The sequence below is a fragment of the Oncorhynchus clarkii genome, chromosome 33 (genome assembly GCF_045791955.1).
Source record: "Oncorhynchus clarkii lewisi isolate Uvic-CL-2024 chromosome 33, UVic_Ocla_1.0, whole genome shotgun sequence".
Lineage (NCBI taxonomy): Eukaryota > Metazoa > Chordata > Actinopteri > Salmoniformes > Salmonidae > Oncorhynchus > Oncorhynchus clarkii.
In genome coordinates this window covers 36,072,197-36,090,635 of record NC_092179.1, presented here as the reverse complement: position 1 = coordinate 36,090,635, position 18,439 = coordinate 36,072,197, and the positions used below count along the sequence as shown (strand labels likewise).

General features: G+C 48.2%; 1 protein-coding gene across 1 annotated transcript in view; it reads left to right on the top strand.

The window, feature by feature from the left end:
- The window catches only part of LOC139392849 (rho GTPase-activating protein 8-like), a 33,354-nt gene that overhangs the window by 4,788 nt on the left and 10,127 nt on the right, over positions 1–18,439 (top strand). Inside the window, exons 3-7 of the mRNA XM_071141156.1 lie at positions 8,454–8,597; positions 11,551–11,638; positions 13,890–14,021; positions 14,151–14,237; positions 15,115–15,213. Of these exons, the coding sequence (XP_070997257.1) occupies positions 8,454–8,597; positions 11,551–11,638; positions 13,890–14,021; positions 14,151–14,237; positions 15,115–15,213 (550 nt within the window). The remainder of the gene's footprint in view (positions 1–8,453; positions 8,598–11,550; positions 11,639–13,889; positions 14,022–14,150; positions 14,238–15,114; positions 15,214–18,439) is intronic.

Genomic DNA, 18,439 nt, shown 5'->3' with positions numbered 1-18,439 from the left:
GTGAGATTGTAACACTATTCATCCATGAAACACATGAAATGTACATGGTCTTTCTCCCTTCTCTTCCTCTAAAGCGTACTGGGTCAGTGGTGTTCTCTCTAAAGAGTACTGGGTCAGTGGTGTTCTCTCTAAAGAGTACTGGGTCAGTGGTGTTCTCTCTAAAGAGTACTGGGTCAGTGGTGTTCTCTCTAAAGAGTACTGGGTCAGTGGTGTTCTCTCTAAAGCGTACTGGGTCAGTGGTGTTCTCTCTAAAGAGTACTGGGTCAGTGGTGTTCTCTCTAAAGCATACTGGGTCAGTGGTGTTCTCTCTAAAGAGTACTGGGTCAGTGGTGTTCTCTCTAAAGAGTACTGGGTCAGTGGTGTTCTCTCTAAAGAGTACTGGGTCAGTGGTGTTCTCTCTAAAGCGTACTGGGTCAGTGGTGTTCTCTCTAAAGAGTACTGGGTCAGTGGTGTTCTCTCTAAAGAGTACTGGGTCAGTGGTGTTCTCTCTAAAGAGTACTGGGTCAGTGGTGTTCTCTCTAAAGCGTACTGGGTCAGTGGTGTTCTCTCTAAAGAGTACTGGGTCAGTGGTGTTCTCTCTAAAGAGTACTGGGTCAGTGGTGTTCTCTCTAAAGAGTACTGGGTCAGTGGTGTTCTCTCTAAAGAGTACTGGGTCAGTGGTGTTCTCTCTAAAGCGTACTGGGTCAGTGGTGTTCTCTCTAAAGAGTACTGGGTCAGTGGTGTTCTCTCTAAAGAGTACTGGGTCAGTGGTGTTCTCTCTAAAGCATACTGGGTCAGTGGTGTTCTCTCTAAAGAGTACTGGGTCAGTGGTGTTCTCTCTAAAGAGTACTGGGTCAGTGGTGTTCTCTCTAAAGAGTACTGGGTCAGTGGTGTTCTCTCTAAAGAGTACTGGGTCAGTGGTGTTCTCTCTAAAGCGTACTGGGTCAGTGGTGTTCTCTCTAAAGAGTACTGGGTCAGTGGTGTTCTCTCTAAAGCGTACTGGGTCAGTGGTGTTCTCTCTAAAGAGTACTGGGTCAGTGTTGTTCTCTCTAAAGAGTACTGGGTCAGTGGTGTTCTCTCTAAAGCGTACTGGGTCAGTGGTGTTCTCTCTAAAGCATACTGGGTCAGTGGTGTTCTCTCTAAAGAGTACTGGGTCAGTGGTGTTCTCTCTAAAGCATACTGGGTCAGTGGTGTTCTCTCTAAAGAGTACTGGGTCAGTGGTGTTCTCTCTAAAGCGTACTGGGTCAGTGGTGTTCTCTCTAAAGCGTACTGGGTCAGTGGTGTTCTCTCTAAAGCGTACTGGGTCAGTGGTGTTCTCTCTAAAGCGTACTGGGTCAGTGGTGTTCTCTCTAAAGCGTACTGGGTCAGTGGTGTTCTCTCTAAAGCGTACTGGGTCAGTGGTGTTCTCTCTAAAGAGTACTGGGTCAGTGGTGTTCTCTCTAAAGCATACTGGGTCAGTGGTGTTCTCTCTAAAGCATACTGGGTCAGTGGTGTTCTCTCTAAAGAGTACTGGGTCAGTGGTGTTCTCTCTAAAGCGTACTGGGTCAGTGGTGTTCTCTCTAAAGAGTACTGGGTCAGTGGTGTTCTCTCTAAAGAGTACTGGGTCAGTGGTGTTCTCTCTAAAGAGTACTGGGTCAGTGGTGTTCTCTCTAAAGAGTACTGGGTCAGTGGTGTTCTCTCTAAAGAGTACTGGGTCAGTGGTGTTCTCTCTAAAGAGTACTGGGTCAGTGGTGTTCTCTCTAAAGCGTACTGGGTCAGTGGTGTTCTCTCTAAAGAGTACTGGGTCAGTGGTGTTCTCTCTAAAGCATACTGGGTCAGTGGTGTTCTCTCTAAAGAGTACTGGGTCAGTGGTGTTCTCTCTAAAGAGTACTGGGTCAGTGGTGTTCTCTCTAAAGCGTACTGGGTCAGTGGTGTTCTCTCTAAAGCGTACTGGGTCAGTGGTGTTCTCTCTAAAGCATACTGGGTCAGTGGTGTTCTCTCTAAAGCGTACTGGGTCAGTGGTGTTCTCTCTAAAGCGTACTGGGTCAGTGGTGTTCTCTCTAAAGCGTACTGGGTCAGTGGTGTTCTCTCTAAAGCGTACTGGGTCAGTGGTGTTCTCTCTAAAGAGTACTGGGTCAGTGGTGTTCTCTCTAAAGCATACTGGGTCAGTGGTGTTCTCTCTAAAGAGTACTGGGTCAGTGGTGTTCTCTCTAAAGAGTACTGGGTCAGTGGTTTTAGATGTTCTCTCTAAAGAGTACTGGGTCAGTGGTGTCCTCTCTAAAGCGTACTGGGTCAGTGGTGTTCTCTCTAAAGAGTACTGGGTCAGTGGTGTTCTCTCTAAAGCGTACTGGGTCAGTGGTGTTCTCTCTAAAGAGTACTGGGTCAGTGGTGTTAGATGTTTTCTCTAAAGAGTACTGGGTCAGTGGTTTTAGATGTTCTCTCTAAAGCGTACTGGGTTAGTGGTGTTAGATGTTCTCTCTAAAGCGTACTGGGTCAGTGGTGTTAGATGTTCTCTCTAAAACGTACTGGGTCAGTGGTGTTAGATGTTTTCTCTAAAGAGTACTGGGTCAGTGGTTTTAGATGTTCTCTCTAAAGCGTACTGGGTCAGTGGTGTTAGATGTTCTCTCTAAAGCATACTGGGTCAGTGGTGTTCTCTCTAAAGTGTACTGGGTCAGTGGTGTTCTCTCTAAAGTGTACTGGGTCAGTGGTGTTCTCTCTAAAGAGTACTGGGTCAGTGGTGTTAGATGTTCTCTCTAAAACGTACTGGGTCAGTGGTGTTAGATGTTTTCTCTAAAGAGTACTGGGTCAGTGGTTTTAGATGTTCTCTCTAAAGCGTACTGGGTCAGTGGTGTTAGATGTTTTCTCTAAAGAGTACTGGGTCAGTGGTTTTAGATGTTCTCTCTAAAGTGTACTGGGTCAGTGGTGTTCTCTCTAAAGCGTACTGGGTCAGTGGTGTTCTCTCTAAAGCGTACTGGGTGAGTGGTGTTCTCTCTAAAGCGTACTGGGTCAGTGGTGTTCTCTCTAAAGCGTACTGGGTCAGTGGTGTTCTCTCTAAAGCGTACTGGGTCAGTGGTGTTCTCTCTAAAGAGTACTGGGTCAGTGGTGTTCTCTCTAAAGCATACTGGGTCAGTGGTGTTCTCTCTAAAGAGTACTGGGTCAGTGGTGTTAGATGTTCTCTCTAAAACGTACTGGGTCAGTGGTGTTAGATGTTTTCTCTAAAGAGTACTGGGTCAGTGGTTTTAGATGTTCTCTCTAAAGCGTACTGGGTCAGTGGTTTTAGATGTTCTCTCTAAAGTGTACTGGGTCAGTGGTTTTAGATGTTCTCTCTAAAGCGTACTGGGTCAGTGATGTTCTCTCTAAAGCGTACTGGGTCAGTGATGTTCTCTCTAAAGCGTACTGGGTCAGTGGTGTTCTCTCTAAAGCGTACTGGGTCAGTGGTGTTCTCTCTAAAGCGTACTGGGTCAGTGGTGTTAGATGTTCTCTCTAAAGCATACTGGGTCAGGGATGTTCTCTCTAAAGCATACTGGGCCAGTGGTGTTCTCTCTAAAGCGTACTGGGTCAGTGGTGTTAGATGTTCTCTCTAAATTGTACTGGGTCAGTGATGTTAATGTTCTATCTAAAGCGTACTGGGTCAGTGGTGTTCTCTCTAAAGCATACTGGTTCAGTGATGTTCTCTCTAAAGCGTACTGGGTCAGTGATGTTCTCTCTAAAGCGTACTGGGTCAGTGGTTTTAGATGTTCTCTCTAAAGCGTACTGGGTCAGTGATGTTCTCTCTAAAGCGTACTGGGTCAGTGGTGTTAGATGTTCTCTCTAAAGCATACTGGGTCAGGGATGTTCTCTCTAAAGCATACTGGGCCAGTGGTGTTCTCTCTAAAGCGTACTGGGTCAGTGGTGTTAGATGTTCTCTCTAAAGAGTACTGGGTCAGTGGTGTTAATGTTCTCTAAATTGTACTGGGTCAGTGATGTTAATGTTCTCTCTAAAGCGTACTGGGTCAGTGGTGTTCTCTCTAAAGCATACTGGTTCAGTGATGTTCTCTCTAAAGCGTACTGGGTCAGTGATGTTCTCTCTAAAGCGTACTTGGTCAGTGGTTTTAGATGTTCTCTCTAAAGCGTACTGGGTCAGTGATGTTCTCTCTAAAGCATACTGGGTCAGTGATGTTCTCTCTAAAGCGTACTGGGTCAGTGGTGTTAGATGTTCTCTCTAAAGCGTACTGGGTCAGTGATGTTTTCTCTAAAGCATACTGGTTCAGTGATCTCTCTAAAGCGTACTGGGTCAGTGATGTTCTCTCTAAAGCGTACTGGGTCAGTGATGTTCTCTCTAAAGCATACTGGGTCAGTGATGTTCTCTCTAAAGCGTACTGGAAATGATCAATGCCCTAGATCTGACAGAAGAGTGACTAATCTCTCACCATGACTGCCCACAAACACTCAGGCTGTCATTGACCATGTAGCTAAGATCTGCCCCCCCCCCCCCTCCCCCCTCCTACTGACTGGTCTCAGAACAGAGGATATGATTCAGTCAGGGGACCCAAACACAAACAGGCTTAGTTTCCTCCCAACCACATGTTAGATTACACGTTGCCCGTTCTAAAAATAGCTTTGTATGCAATCTTAGAAGAAGGAGGAGAGGGATGTGGAGGAGGAGGACGGGTCATCTTGCTGATAAGAGGCCCAGCTCATAATTATATCTGGAGGGGCTTGGGGAGGGAGGGGAGCTAGAAATTAACATATCTGGGCAGGGCCCACATTCCCTCTGCTCTGAGTCAGTCTTAGTGCCAGCTCCTCTCTCCCTTCTACCTCCTCTCTGCCTTCATCCTCCTCTCTGCCTTCATCCTCCTCTCTCCCTTCATCCTCCTCTCTCCCTTCTCCTCTCTCCCTTCTACCTCCTCTCTCCCTTCTACCTCCTCTCTCCCTTCTACCTCCTCTCTCCCTTCTACCTCCTCTCTCCCTTCTACCTCCTCTCTCCCTTCTACCTCCTCTCTCCCTTCTACCTCCTCTCTCCCTTCATCCTCCTCTCTCCCTTCTACCTCCTCTCTGCCTTCATCCTCCTCTCTGCCTTCATCCTCCTCTCTGCCTTCATCCTCCTCTCTACATCCTCTCTCCCTTCATCCTCCTCTCTGCCTTCATCCTCCTCTCTGACAAGCCAAGGACTGGGAGGTCATCCGCTCAACCTTCCGTCACACCACTTCAAGGAAAACCACGCAGCTGGAAAGTACCTAGAATATCAACAGGTCTTTGTTTTTGTGACCACAGCTGACTGTGTTCTCCTTCCAATGGCTTTTCCTGGAAGGAGGATCGTAAAAATATCCTTCCTCATTCCACACACAGCAGTAGTGTCCCCATTCCACAGTTAGTCCATTAGTGTGACTGAGCAGTAGTGTCCCCATTCCACAGTTAGTCCATTAGTGTGACTGACCAGTAGTGTCCCCATTCCACAGTTAGTCCATTAGTTTGACTGAGCAGTAGTGTCCCCATTCCACAGTTAGTCCATTAGTGTGACTGAGCAGTAGTGTCCCCATTCCACAGTTAGTCCATTAGTCTGACTGAGCGGTAGTGTCCCCATTCCACATTTAGTCCATTGGTTTGACTGAGCGGTAGTGTCCCCATTCCACAGTTAGTCCATTAGTTTGACTGAGCAGTAGTGTCCCCATTCCACAGTTAGTCCATTAGTTTGACTGAGCGGTAGTGTCCCCATTCCACAGTTAGTCCATTAGTGTGACTGAGCAGTAGTGTCCCCATTCCACAGTTAGTCCATTAGTTTGACTGAGCAGTAGTGTCCCCATTCCACAGTTAGTCCATTAGTGTGACTGAGCAGTAGTGTCCCCATTCCACAGTTAGTCCATTAGTTTGACTGAGCAGTAGTGTCCCCATTCCACAGTTAGTCCATTAGTGTGACTGAGCAGTAGTGTCCCCATTCCACAGTTAGTCCATTAGTCTGACTGAGCAGTAGTGTCCCCATTCCACAGTTAGTCCATTAGTGTGACTGACCAGTAGTGTCCCCATTCCACAGTTAGTCCATTAGTGTGACTGAGCGGTAGTGTCCCCATTCCACTGTTAGTCCATTAGTGTGACTGAGCAGTAGTGTCCCCATTCCACAGTTAGTCCATTAGTGTGACTGAGCAGTAGTGTCCCCATTCCACAGTTAGTCCATTAGTGTGACTGAGCAGTAGTGTCCCCATTCCACAGTTAGTCCATTAGTCTGACTGAGCAGTAGTGTCCCCATTCCACAGTTAGTCCATTAGTGTGACTGAGCAGTAGTGTCCCCATTCCACAGTTAGTCCATTAGTTTGACTGAGCAGTAGTGTCCCCATTCCACAGTTAGTCCATTAGTTTGACTGAGCGGTAGTGTCCCCATTCCACAGTTAGTCCATTAGTTTGACTGAGCGGTAGTGTCCCCATTCCACAGTTAGTCCATTAGTTTGACTGAGCAGTAGTGTCCCCATTCCACAGTTAGTCCATTAGTCTGACTGAGCAGTAGTGTCCCCATTCCACAGTTAGTCCATGAGTTTGACTGAGAGAGGCAGTAGTGTTGGAACTATCCCAGTAGACATTATGAGAGAGGCAGTAGTGTTGGAACTATCCCAGTAGACATTATGAGAGAGGCAGTAGAAACTAGAAGGGTAAATGTTCTCATTGTCCCCCAGAATAAACAACAGATTCCTCTGGGTAGCTTTTGTTTCTCCACTATGTCTGGGTTCCTCCCAACCGGCTCCCTATATAGTGCACTACACTTGACAAGGGCTGTTAAGGCTCTAAGTAGTCTACTCTATAGGGAATAGGGAGTCATTTGGGACACAGTATTTCTGGTTTCCTTCCCTCTGGACAGGGCAGAGCAGGGTAAATACTGATCTAGATTAGGACACAGTTTCCAGTCCCTGTTTTTTATCCCTGTTGTTTTCTGTGGATTATCAGGTTTTTGGGGCGGAAACAGCAACGGACAGGAAGTCCCGACACGAACCAGGAAATGGATGTGAATTTATAGAGGAGATGTTCAGTTATTCTCAATTATCAACATGTTTAGAAGGGAATGGGCCCATAACCTAGTCAGTAGTAGTAGTCTGTTACAGGACTAGTTATGGGCCCATAACCTAGTCAGTAGTAGTAGTCTGTTACAGGACTAGTTATGTGTCATAACCTAGTCAGTAGTAGTAGTCTGTTACAGGACTAGTTATGGGCACATAACCTAGTCAGTAGTAGTAGTAGTCTGTTACAGAACTACTGAGGAACCAGGCTATGAGGGATGGCCAGTCCTCTTCTGGCTGTGCCGGGTGGAGATTATAAACCTAGAGAGGAACCAGGCTATGAGGGGTGGCCAGTCCTCTTCTGGCTGTGCCGGGTTGAGATTATAAACCTAGAGAGGAACCAGGCTATGAGGGGTGGCCAGTCCTCTTCTGGCTGTGCCGGGTGGAGATTATAAACCTAGAGAGGAACCAGGCTATGAGGGGTGGCCAGTCCTCTTCTGGCTGTGCCGGGTTGAGATTATAAACCTAGAGAGGAACCAGGCTATGAGGGGTGGCCAGTCCTCTTCTGGCTGTGCCGGGTGGAGATTATAAACCTAGAGAGGAACCAGGCTATGAGGGGTGGCCAGTCCTCTTCTGGCTGTGCCGGGTTGAGATTATAAACCTAGAGAGGAACCAGGCTATGAGGGGTGGACCAGTCCTCTTCTGGCTGTGCCGGGTGGAGATTATAAACCTAGAGAGGAACCAGGCTATGAGGGGTGGCCAGTCCTCTTCTGGCTGTGCCGGGTTGAGATTATAAACCTAGAGAGGAACCAGGCTATGTGGGGTGGCCAGTCCTCTTCTGGCGTGCCGTGTGGAGATTATAACAGAACATGGCCAAGATGTTCAAATGTTCATAGATGACCAGCATGGTCAAATAATAATGATCACAGTGGTTGTTGAGGGTGCAGCAAGTCAGCACCTCAGTAGGATCCCATCAACCGCAGTAGTCTACAGAGTAGGCCTAACACTGGGGGCGAGTGGGCCTGACACTGGGGGCGAGTGGGCCTGACACTGGGGGCGAGTGGGCCTGACACTGGGGGCGAGTGGGCCTGACACTGGGGTGGGCCTGACACTGGGGTGGGCCTGACACTGGGGTGGGCCTGACACTGGGGTGGGCCTGACACTGGGGTGGGCCTGACACTGGGGGCGAGTGGGCCTGACACTGGGGGCGAGTGGGCCTGACACTGGGGGCGAGTGGGCCTGACACTGGGGGGGAGGGTGCCTGACACTGGGGGCGAGCGGACGGGCCTGACAGACACCGGGGTCGAGCGGGCGGGCCTGACAGACACCGGGGTCGAGCGGGCGGGCCTGACAGACACCGGGGGCGAGCGGGCGGGCCTGACAGACACCGGGGGCGAGCGGGCGGGCCTGACAGACACCGGGGGCGAGCGGGCGGGCCTGACAGACACCGGGGGCGAGCGGGCGGGCCTGACACTGGAACTGCAACATTAACAGTTTTGGTGTAACATGGCGACCCTCTATTTGTCTCTTCAGAGCTGCAGAAGGAGGAAGATGAGGAACAGGGTCGTCATGGGTACCGTCCGGATCGCCCTCCAGCCCCACGTAGAGTCAGCTTCAGCCAGGACACCTCTCACCCCTACTACGATGTGGCTCGACACGGGATCCTACAGGTCACAGGTAACCAGGACACCTCTCACCTCCTACTACGATGTGGCTCGACACGGGATCCTACAGGTCACAGGTAACCAGGACACCTCTCACCTCCTACTACGATGTGGCTCGACACGGGATCCTACAGGTCACAGGTAACCAGGACACCTCTCACCTCCTACTACAATGTGGCTCGACACGGGATCCTACAGGTAACCAGGACACCTCTCACCTCCTACTACGATGTGGCTCGACACGGGATCCTACAGGTCACAGGTAACCAGGACACCTCTCACCTCCTACTACAATGTGGCTCGACACGGGATCCTACAGGTAACCAAGACTCCTCTCACCTCCTACTACGATGTGGCTCGACACGGGATCCTACAGGTAACCAGGACTCCTCTCACCTCCTACTACAATGTGGCTCGACACGGGATCACAGGTCACAGGGATCCTACAGATCACGGGGATCCGACAGGTCACGGGGATCCGACAGGTCACGGGGATCCGACAGGTCACGGGGATCCGACAGGTCACGGGGATCCGACAGGTCACGGGGATACGCCAGGTCACGGGGATCCGACAGGTCACGCCTCCTAACCCTTGACATACCTGTATTTGGGGAGTTTCTCCAGTTCTTCTCTGCAGATCCTCAAGCTCTGTCAGGTTGGATGGGGAGCGTTGCTGCACAGCTATTTTCAGGTCTCTCCAGACATGTTTGATCGGTTTCAAGTCCGGGCTCTGGCTGGGCCACTCAAGGACATTCAGAGACTTGTCCCGAAGCCACTCCTGCGTTGTCTTGCCCTTCTCCCCAGATTGCTCAGTTTGGCTGGGCGACCAGAACTAGGAAGAGTCTTGGTGGTTCCAGACTTCTTCCATTTAACAATGATGGAGGCCACTGTGTTCTTGTTGCCATTCAATGCTGCAGACATTTTGTTGGTACCCTTCCCCAGATCTGTGCCTCCACACAATTATTTCGACCTCATGGTTTGGTTTTTGCTCTGACATGCACTGTCAACTGTGGGACCTTATATAGACAGGTGTGTGCCTTTCCAAATCATGTCCAATCAATTGAATTTACCACAAGTGGACTCCAATCAAGTTGTAGAAACATCTCAAGGATGATCAATGGAAACAGGATGCACCTGAGATCAACTTACAGTCTCATAGAAAAGGGTCTGAATACTTCTGTAAATAAGGTATGTGTGTTCTTTATTTTTATAGATTTTCAAAAAAATCTATTTTTGATTTGGCATTTTATGGTGAGGAAAATATGTATTTAATTGATTTTAGAAAAAGGCTGTAACGTAACAACATGTGGGAAAAGGTGAAAGGGTCTGAATACTTCCTGAATGCCCTGTATCCTGTTGGGCCAACTTGTCCTAAAGGTGCGAGAGAAATATTCCAGACATCGTCTGGGACAGTTGTGGGATGCGATCCCAAATGAACACAACCACTCCAATCAAAACCCCTATTAAAATCAATGAAGCTGATGCACCAGATCAGAATGGCAGCCATGCCCCTGGCAGGAGGCTATGAGCACGATGTTCCTAAATGGCAGCAATGCACCTGGCAGGAGGCTATGAGCACGATGTTCCTAAATGGCAGCAATGCCCCTGGCAGGAGGCTATGAGCACGATGTTCCTAAATGGCAGCAATGCCCCTGGCAGGAGGCTATGAGCACCAATGTTCCTAAATGGCAGCAATGCCCCTGGCAGGAGGCTATGAGCACGATGTTCCTAAATGGCAGCAATGCCCCCGGCAGGAGGCTATGAGCACGATGTTCCTAAATGGCAGCAATGCCCCCGGCAGGAGGCTATGAGCACGATGTTCCTAAATGGCAGCAATGCCCCCGGCAGGAGGCTATGAGCACGATGTTCCTAAATGGCAGCAATGCCCCCGGCAGGAGGCTATGAGCACCAATGTTCCTAAATGGCAGCAATGCACCTGGCAGGAGGCTATGAGCACGATGTTCCTAAATGGCAGCCATGCCCCTGGCAGGAGGCTATGAGCACGATGTTCCTAAATGGCAGCCATGCCCCTGGCAGGAGGCTATGAGCACCAATGTTCCTAAATGGCAGCCATGCCCCTGGCAGGAGGCTATGAGCACGATGTTCCTAAATGGCAGCAATGCCCCCGGCAGGAGGCTATGAGCACGATGTTCCTAAATGGCAGCCATGCCCCTGGCAGGAGGCTATGAGCACGATGTTCCTAAATGGCAGCAATGCCCCTGGCAGGAGGCTATGAGCATGATGTTCCTAAATGGCAGCAATGCCCCTGGCAGGAGGCTATGAGCACGATGTTCCTAAATGGCAGCAATGCCCCTGGCAGGAGGCTATGAGCATGATGTTCCTAAATGGCAGCAATGCCCCTGGCAGGAGGCTATGAGCATGATGTTCCTAAATGGCAGCAATGCCCCTGGCAGGAGGCTATGAGCACGATGTTCCTAAATGGCAGCCATGCCCCCGGCAGGAGGCTATGAGCACGATGTTCCTAAATGGCAGCCATGCCCCTGGCAGGAGGCTATGAGCACGATGTTCCTAAATGGCAGCCATGCCCCTGGCAGGAGGCTATGAGCACGATGTTCCTAAATGGCAGCCATGCCCCTGGCAGGAGGCTATGAGCACGATGTTCCTAAATGGCAGCCATGCCCCTGGCAGGAGGCTATGAGCACGATGTTCCTAAATGGCAGCAATGCCCCCGGCAGGAGGCTATGAGCACCAATGTTCCAAAATGCAATTAATTAGCGGGGAAAACACCATTCTCAAAAGTGATCCTGCGTGTAATGCTGTCTTATAAAGGTGAAAAATGATCTTCCCAAAAAACTGTAAACTGACACAATGTATATGTATTCCAGTTAGGCTCTACACCGTTTTTAAAGCAGATTAATGTGCTCTCTCTCCTCCTGTTCTCTCTCTCCTCCTGTTCTCTGTTCTCTCCTCCTGTTCTCTCTGTTCTCTCCTCCTGTTCTCTCCAGGTGATGATAACTATGGCAGGAAGCTAGTGATCTTCAGTAGCTGCCTGATGCCCCCCTCCCATCAGCTCAACCACCACCACCTACTGCAGTGAGTCAGGACAACCATCATACGATATGTGTTGTTTATGTACACTTGACCCTATGTAGCTCTATGTAGTCCATATCTACCTCTGTGGAACGTCCTCTATGGTCTGTTCTGCTCTATGTAGTCCATATCTCCCTCTATGGTCTGTTCTGCTCTATGTAGTCCATATCTACCTCTATGGTCTGTTCTGCTCTATGTAGTCCATATCTACCACTGTGGAACGTCCTCAACTCAATCAGCATGACAGAGTGATCGCCAACCTTGTCCTCGTCAACACTCACACCTGTGTTAACGAGAGAATCACTGACATGACGTCAGCTGGTCCTTTTGTGGCAGGGCTGAAATGCAGTGGAAATGTTTTTTGGGGGATTCCATTCATCTGCATGGCAAAGAGGGACTTGGCAGTTAATTGCAATTCATCTGATCACTCTTCATAACATTCTGGAGTATATGCAAATTGCCATCACACAAACTGAGACAGCAGACTGTGAAAATTAATATTTGTGTAATTCTAAAAAACCTTTGGCCACAACTGTAGACTAGATTAACTGTTTCTGAATCATATTAATGTCACACAGGCCATTTTCAATGGGATTCGTTTCTTTTTAAAGGCAGTCGCTCTTTAAGAGCTTTGTTCACCTTTTATACAATATTTTTGCGTAGTTAAAAAAAAATCTTCAGGCTCTGTCAACTTGGTTGTTGATCATTTGCTAGACAGACATTTCCAAGTCTTGCCCTAGATTTTCAAGACGATTTAAGTCAAAACTGTAACTAGGCCCCTCAGGAACATTCAATGTCTTCTTGGTAAGCACCTCCAGTGTATATTTGGCCTTGTGTTTTAGGTTATTGTCCTGCTGTAGGGAACATTTGTCTCCCAGAGTCTGTTGGAAAGCAGACTGAACCAGGCTTTCCTTCTCTTTTTCCCTGTGCTTAGCTCTGTTGTTTCTTTTTGATCCTGAAAAACTCCCCAGTCCTTTAACGATTACAAGCATACCCATAACATGATGCAGCCACCGCTATGCTTGAAAATATGGAGAGTGGTACTCAGTCATGTGTTGTGTTGGATTTGCCCCAAACATAACACTTTGTATTCAAGACATAAAGTGAACTGCTTTGACACATGTTTTGCAGTTCTACTTTAGTGTCTTGTTGTAAACAGGAAGCATGTTTTGGAAAATGTGTATTTTGTGCAGGCTTCCTACTTTTCACTCTGTCATTTAGGTTAGTATTGTGGAGTAACTACAATGTTGTTGATCCATCCTCAGTTTTCTCCTATCACAGACATTAAACTCTGTAACTGTTTTAAAGTCAACATTGGCCTCGTGGTGAAATCGCGGAGTGGTTTCCTTCCTCTCCGGCAACTGAGTTCGGGAGGAAGCCTGTATCTTTGTAGTGACTGGGTGTTATGATAGTCCATCCAAAGTGTGTTTAATAACTTCACCATGCTCAAAGGGATATTCAATGTCTGCTTTAAAAAACAAAAACATCTACCACTCGGTGCATTGGAAAACCTCCCTGGTCTTTGTGGTTGAACCGTCGACTGAGGGACCTTACAATTATCTGTATGTGTGGGGGTACAGAGATGAGGTAGTCATTCATAAATCATGTTGAACACTATTATTGCACACAGAGTGAGTCCATACAGTTTATTATTGTGACTTGTTAAGCACATTTTTACTCCTGAACTTATTTAGGCTTCTTACCATAACAAAGAGGATGAATACCTATTGACTCAATACATTTCAGTTTAGCATTTTTTTATTCATTTGTAAAAAGTAAATCTAAAAACATATTGAATCAATTTGTCGCCGCTCCAGAACCTCCCGTAAGAGTTGAGATCTGGTGACTGAGACGGCCATGGAATGGGTTTTCCTGCTCATCAGACCATTCCGTGACCCCTCCTCCTGCCTTGTGGATGGGGGCATTGTCATCTTATGGGGCCATATCCATGGTACCCAAAATAATGGCCTGCCCTGCATTTTTATACAAGACCCTAAAGCATGATGGAATGTTAATTGCTTAATGAACTCAGGAATCACACCTGTGTGGAAGCACATGCTTTCACTCTACTTTGTTATCCCCTCATTTAGTCAAGAGTTTTTCCATTATGTTTGGACTGTTACCCGAGTGCTCTGTTCTCTCCTCTCCCTGGCTGCAGGTATCTGATGTATACCCTGGCTCTGTTCTCTCCTCTCCCTGGCTGTAGGTATCTGATGTATACCCTGGCTCTGTTCTCTCCTCTCCCTGGCTGTAGGTATCTGATGTATACGCTGGACCAGTATGTAGAGAGTGACTATACGGTAGTGTACTTCCACCATGGTCTCCGCAGCTGCAACAAGCCCTCGCTACACTGGCTACGAAACGCCTACAGAGAATTTGACAGGAAGTAAGTCCCCCCTGACCTCTAACCTACGACTTTTCAAGCCCTCTCAATCAAAATATAACTCGATGAGCCAGTTTTTCCAGAATAATGTTTAGTGTGTGTGTGTGTGTGTGTCAATGTATTTCCTGATAGGTACAAGAAGAACCTGAAAGCCCTCTATGTCGTCCATCCTACTAACTTTATCAGAATCATCTGGAATATATTCCAACCACTCATCAGGTATGGTGCCCAGTCATCTTTCTACAGTAATAATCTAGAATACAGTATATTCCAACCACTCATCAGGTATGGTGCCCAGTCATCTTTCTACAGTAATAATCTAGAATACAGTATATTCCAACCACTCATCAGGTATGGTGCCCAGTCATCTTTCTACAGTAATAATCTAGAATACAGTATATTCCAACCACTCATCAGGTATGGTGCCCAGTCATCTTTCTACAGTAATAATCTAGAATACAGTATATTCCAACCACTCATCAGGTATGGTGCCCAGTCATCTTTCTACAGTAATAATCTAGAATACAGTATATTCCAACCACTCATCAGGTATGGTGCCCAGTCATCTTTCTACAGTAATAATCTAGAATACAGTATATTCCAACCACTCATCAGGTATGGTGCCCAGTCATCTTTCTACAGTAATAATCTAGAATACAGTATATTCCAACCATTCATCAGGTATGGTGCCCAGTCATCTTTCTACAGTAATAATCTAGAATACAGTATATTCCAACCACTCATCAGGTATGGTGCCCAGTCATCTTTCTACAGTAATAATCTAGAATACAGTATATTCCAACCACTCATCAGGTATGGTGCCCAGTCATCTTTCTACAGTAATAATCTAGAATACAGTATATTCCAACCACTCATCAGGTATGGTGCCCAGTCATCTTTCTACAGTAATAATCTAGAATACAGTATATTCCAACCATTCATCAGGTATGGTGCCCAGTCATCTTTCTACAGTAAAGATGCCATTCCAGGCCTGTACTGTACATGTTTAAGTCTGGTCTCCACAACAGTATTCATGACTATGAAAGACCTTTGGCATATTGACTGACCTTTCTAACACTCGGTTCTTCCTGTTTAGTCACAAGTTTGGTAAGAAGCTGACCTATGTAAACTACCTGTCTGAGCTCAGAGATCACCTGAGCTGGGATCAGCTCATCATCCCACCTGATGTCCTCAGGTAGGTTATACCTCTACACCACTACCTTACCCTGACCCCTGACCTTAACCCTAACTACCTGGCTGAGCTCAGAGACCACCTGATGTCTTCAGGTAGGTTACACCTCTATACCACTCCCTGACCTTAACACTGACCCCTGACCTGTAGCTGCTCATTAGCTTGATATCAGCAGAGTTTCATGTATTCATGTATCCAACCAATCATGGAGGTAGTGTATTCATGTACCCAACCAATCACGGAGGTAGTGTATTCATGTACCCAACCAATCACGGAGGTAGTGTATTCATGTACCCAACCAATCACGGAGGTAGTGTATTCATGTATCCAACCAATCACGGAGGTAGTGTATTCATGTATCCAACCAATCACGGGGGTAGTGTATTCATGTATCCAACCAATCATGGAGGTAGTGTATTCATGTACCCAACCAATCACGGAGGTAGTGCATTCATGTATCCAACCAATCACGGAGGTACTGTATTCATGTATCCAACCAATCACGGAGGTAGTGCATTCATGTACCCAACCAATCACGGAGGTACTGTATTCATGTACCCAACCAATCACGGAGGTAGTGTATTCATGTACCCAACCAATCACGGAGGTAGTGTATTCATGTATCCAACCAGCCCCGGAGGTGTTGTGTCCATCCAGCCCCGGAGGTGTTGTGTCCAACCAGCCCCGGAGGTGTTGTGTCCATCCAGCCCCGGAGGTGTTGTGTCTAACCAGCCCCGGAGGTGTTGTGTCCAACCAGCCCCAGAGGTGGTGTGTCTAACCAGCCCCGGAGGTGTTGTGTCCAACCAGCCCCGGAGGTGTTGTGTCCAACCAGCCCCGGAGGTGTTGTGTCTAACCAGCCCCGGAGGTGTTGTGTCTAACCAGCCCCGGAGGTGTTGTGTCTAACCAGCCCCGGAGGTGGTGTGTCTAACCAGCCCCGGAGGTGGTGTGTCTAACCAGCCCCGGAGGTGGTGTGTCTAACCAGCCCCGGAGGTGGTGTGTCTAACCAGCCCCGGAGGTGTTGTGTCTAACCAGCCCCGGAGGTGTTGTGTCTAACCAGCCCCGGAGGTGTTGTGTCCATCCAGCCCCGGAGGTGTTGTGTCTAACCAGCCCCGGAGGTGTTGTGTCTAACCAGCCCCGGAGGTGTTGTGTCTAACCAGCCCCGGAGGTGTTGTGTCTAACCAGCCCCGGAGGTGTTGTGTCTAACCAGCCCCGGAGGTGGTGTGTCTAACCAGCCCCGGAGGTGGTGTGTCCAACCAGCCCCGGAGGTGGTGTGTCCAACCAGCCCCGGAGGTGTTGTGTCCAACCAGCCCCGGAGGTGTTGTGTCTAACCAGCCCCGGAGGTGTTGTGTCTAACCAGCCCCGGAGGTGTTGTGTCTAACCAGCCCCGGAGGTGTTGTGTCTAACCAGCCCCGGAGGTGTTGTGTCTAACCAGCCCCGGAGGTGTTGTGTCTAACCAGCCCCGGAGGTGTTGTGTCTAACCAGCCCCGGAGGTGTTGTGTCTAACCAGCCCCGGAGGTGTTGTGTCTAACCAGCCCCGGAGGTGTTGTGTCTAACCAGCCCCGGAGGTGTTGTGTCTAACCAGCCCCGGAGGTGTTGTGTCTAACCAGCCCCGGAGGTGTTGTGTCTAACCAGCCCCGGAGGTGGTGTGTCTAACCAGCCCCGGAGGTGGTGTGTCCAACCAGCCCCGGAGGTGGTGTGTCCAACCAGCCCCGGAGGTGTTGTGTCCAACCAGCCCCGGAGGTGTTGTGTCCAACCAGCCCCGGAGGTGTTGTGTCCAACCAGCCCCGGAGGTGTTGTGTCCAACCAGCCCCGGAGGTGTTGTGTCCAACCAGCCCCGGAGGTGTTGTGTCCAACCAGCCCCGGAGGTGGTGTGTCCAACCAGCCCCGGAGGTGGCTGATATATTTAAACTCAGTTTTTCACAAATTCTAACATTTAATCCTAGTAAAAATTAGGATAGGATCACCACTTTATTTTAAGAATGTGAAAATAACAGAAAAATAGGAGTGATTTTATTTCAGCTTTTATTTCTTTCATCACATTCCTAGTGGTTTACATACACTCAATTAGTATTTGGTTGCATTGCCTTTAAATTGTTAAACATGGGTCAAATGTTTTGGGTAGCCTTCCACAAGCTTCCCACAAAAAGTTGGGTGAATTTTGGCCCGTTCCTCTTGACAGAGCTGGTGTAACTGAGTCAGGTTTGTAGGCCTCCTTGCTAGCACATGCTTTTACAGTTCTTCCTACAAATGTTCCACAGGATTGAGGTCAGAGCTTTGTGATGGCCACTCCAATACCTTGACTTAGTTTTCCGTAAGCCATTTTGCCACAACTTTGGAAGTATGCTTGGGGTCATTTGGAAGACCCATTTGCGACCAAGCTTTAACGTCCCGACTGATGTCTTGAGATGTTGCTTCAATATATCCACATAACTTTCCTCTCTCATGATGCCATCTATTTTGTCAGGGGCACCAGTCTCTCCTGCAGCAAAGCTCCCCCACAACATGATGCTTCCATCCCCGTGCTTCATGGTTGGGATGGTGTTCTTCGGCTTGCAAGCCTCCCCCTTTTCCTCCAAACATAACGATGGTCATTATGGCCAAACCATTCTATTTTTGTTTCATCAGACCAGAGGACATTTCTCCAAAAAGTACGGTCTTTGTCCCCATGTGCAGTTGCAAACTGTAGTCTGGCTTTTTTTTCTAGAGGTTTTGGAGCAGTGGCTTCTTCCTTGCTGAGAGGCCTTTCAGGTTATGTCGATATAGGACTCGTTTTACTGTGGATGGAGATAATTTTGTACCTGTTTCCTCCAGCATCTTCACAAGGTCCTTTGCTGTTGTTCTGGGATTGATTTGCACTTTTCGCACCAAAGTACGTTCATCTCTTGGAGACAGAACGCATCTCCTTCCTGAGCGGTATGACGGCTGCATGGTCCCATGGTGTTTATACTTGCATACTATTGTATGTACAGATGAACGCAGTACCTTCAGGCGTTTGGAAATTGCTCCCAAGGATTTTCCAGACTTGTGGAGGGCAAAACATTTTTTCCAGAGGTCTTGGCTGATTTTCTTTTGATTTTCCCGTGATGTCAAGCAAAGAGTTTGAAGGTAGGTCTTGAAATACATCCACAGGTACACCTCCAATTGACTCAAATAATGTCAATTAGCCTATCAGAAGCTTCTAAAGCCATGACATCACTTTCTGGAATTTTCCAAGCTGTTTAAAAGGCAC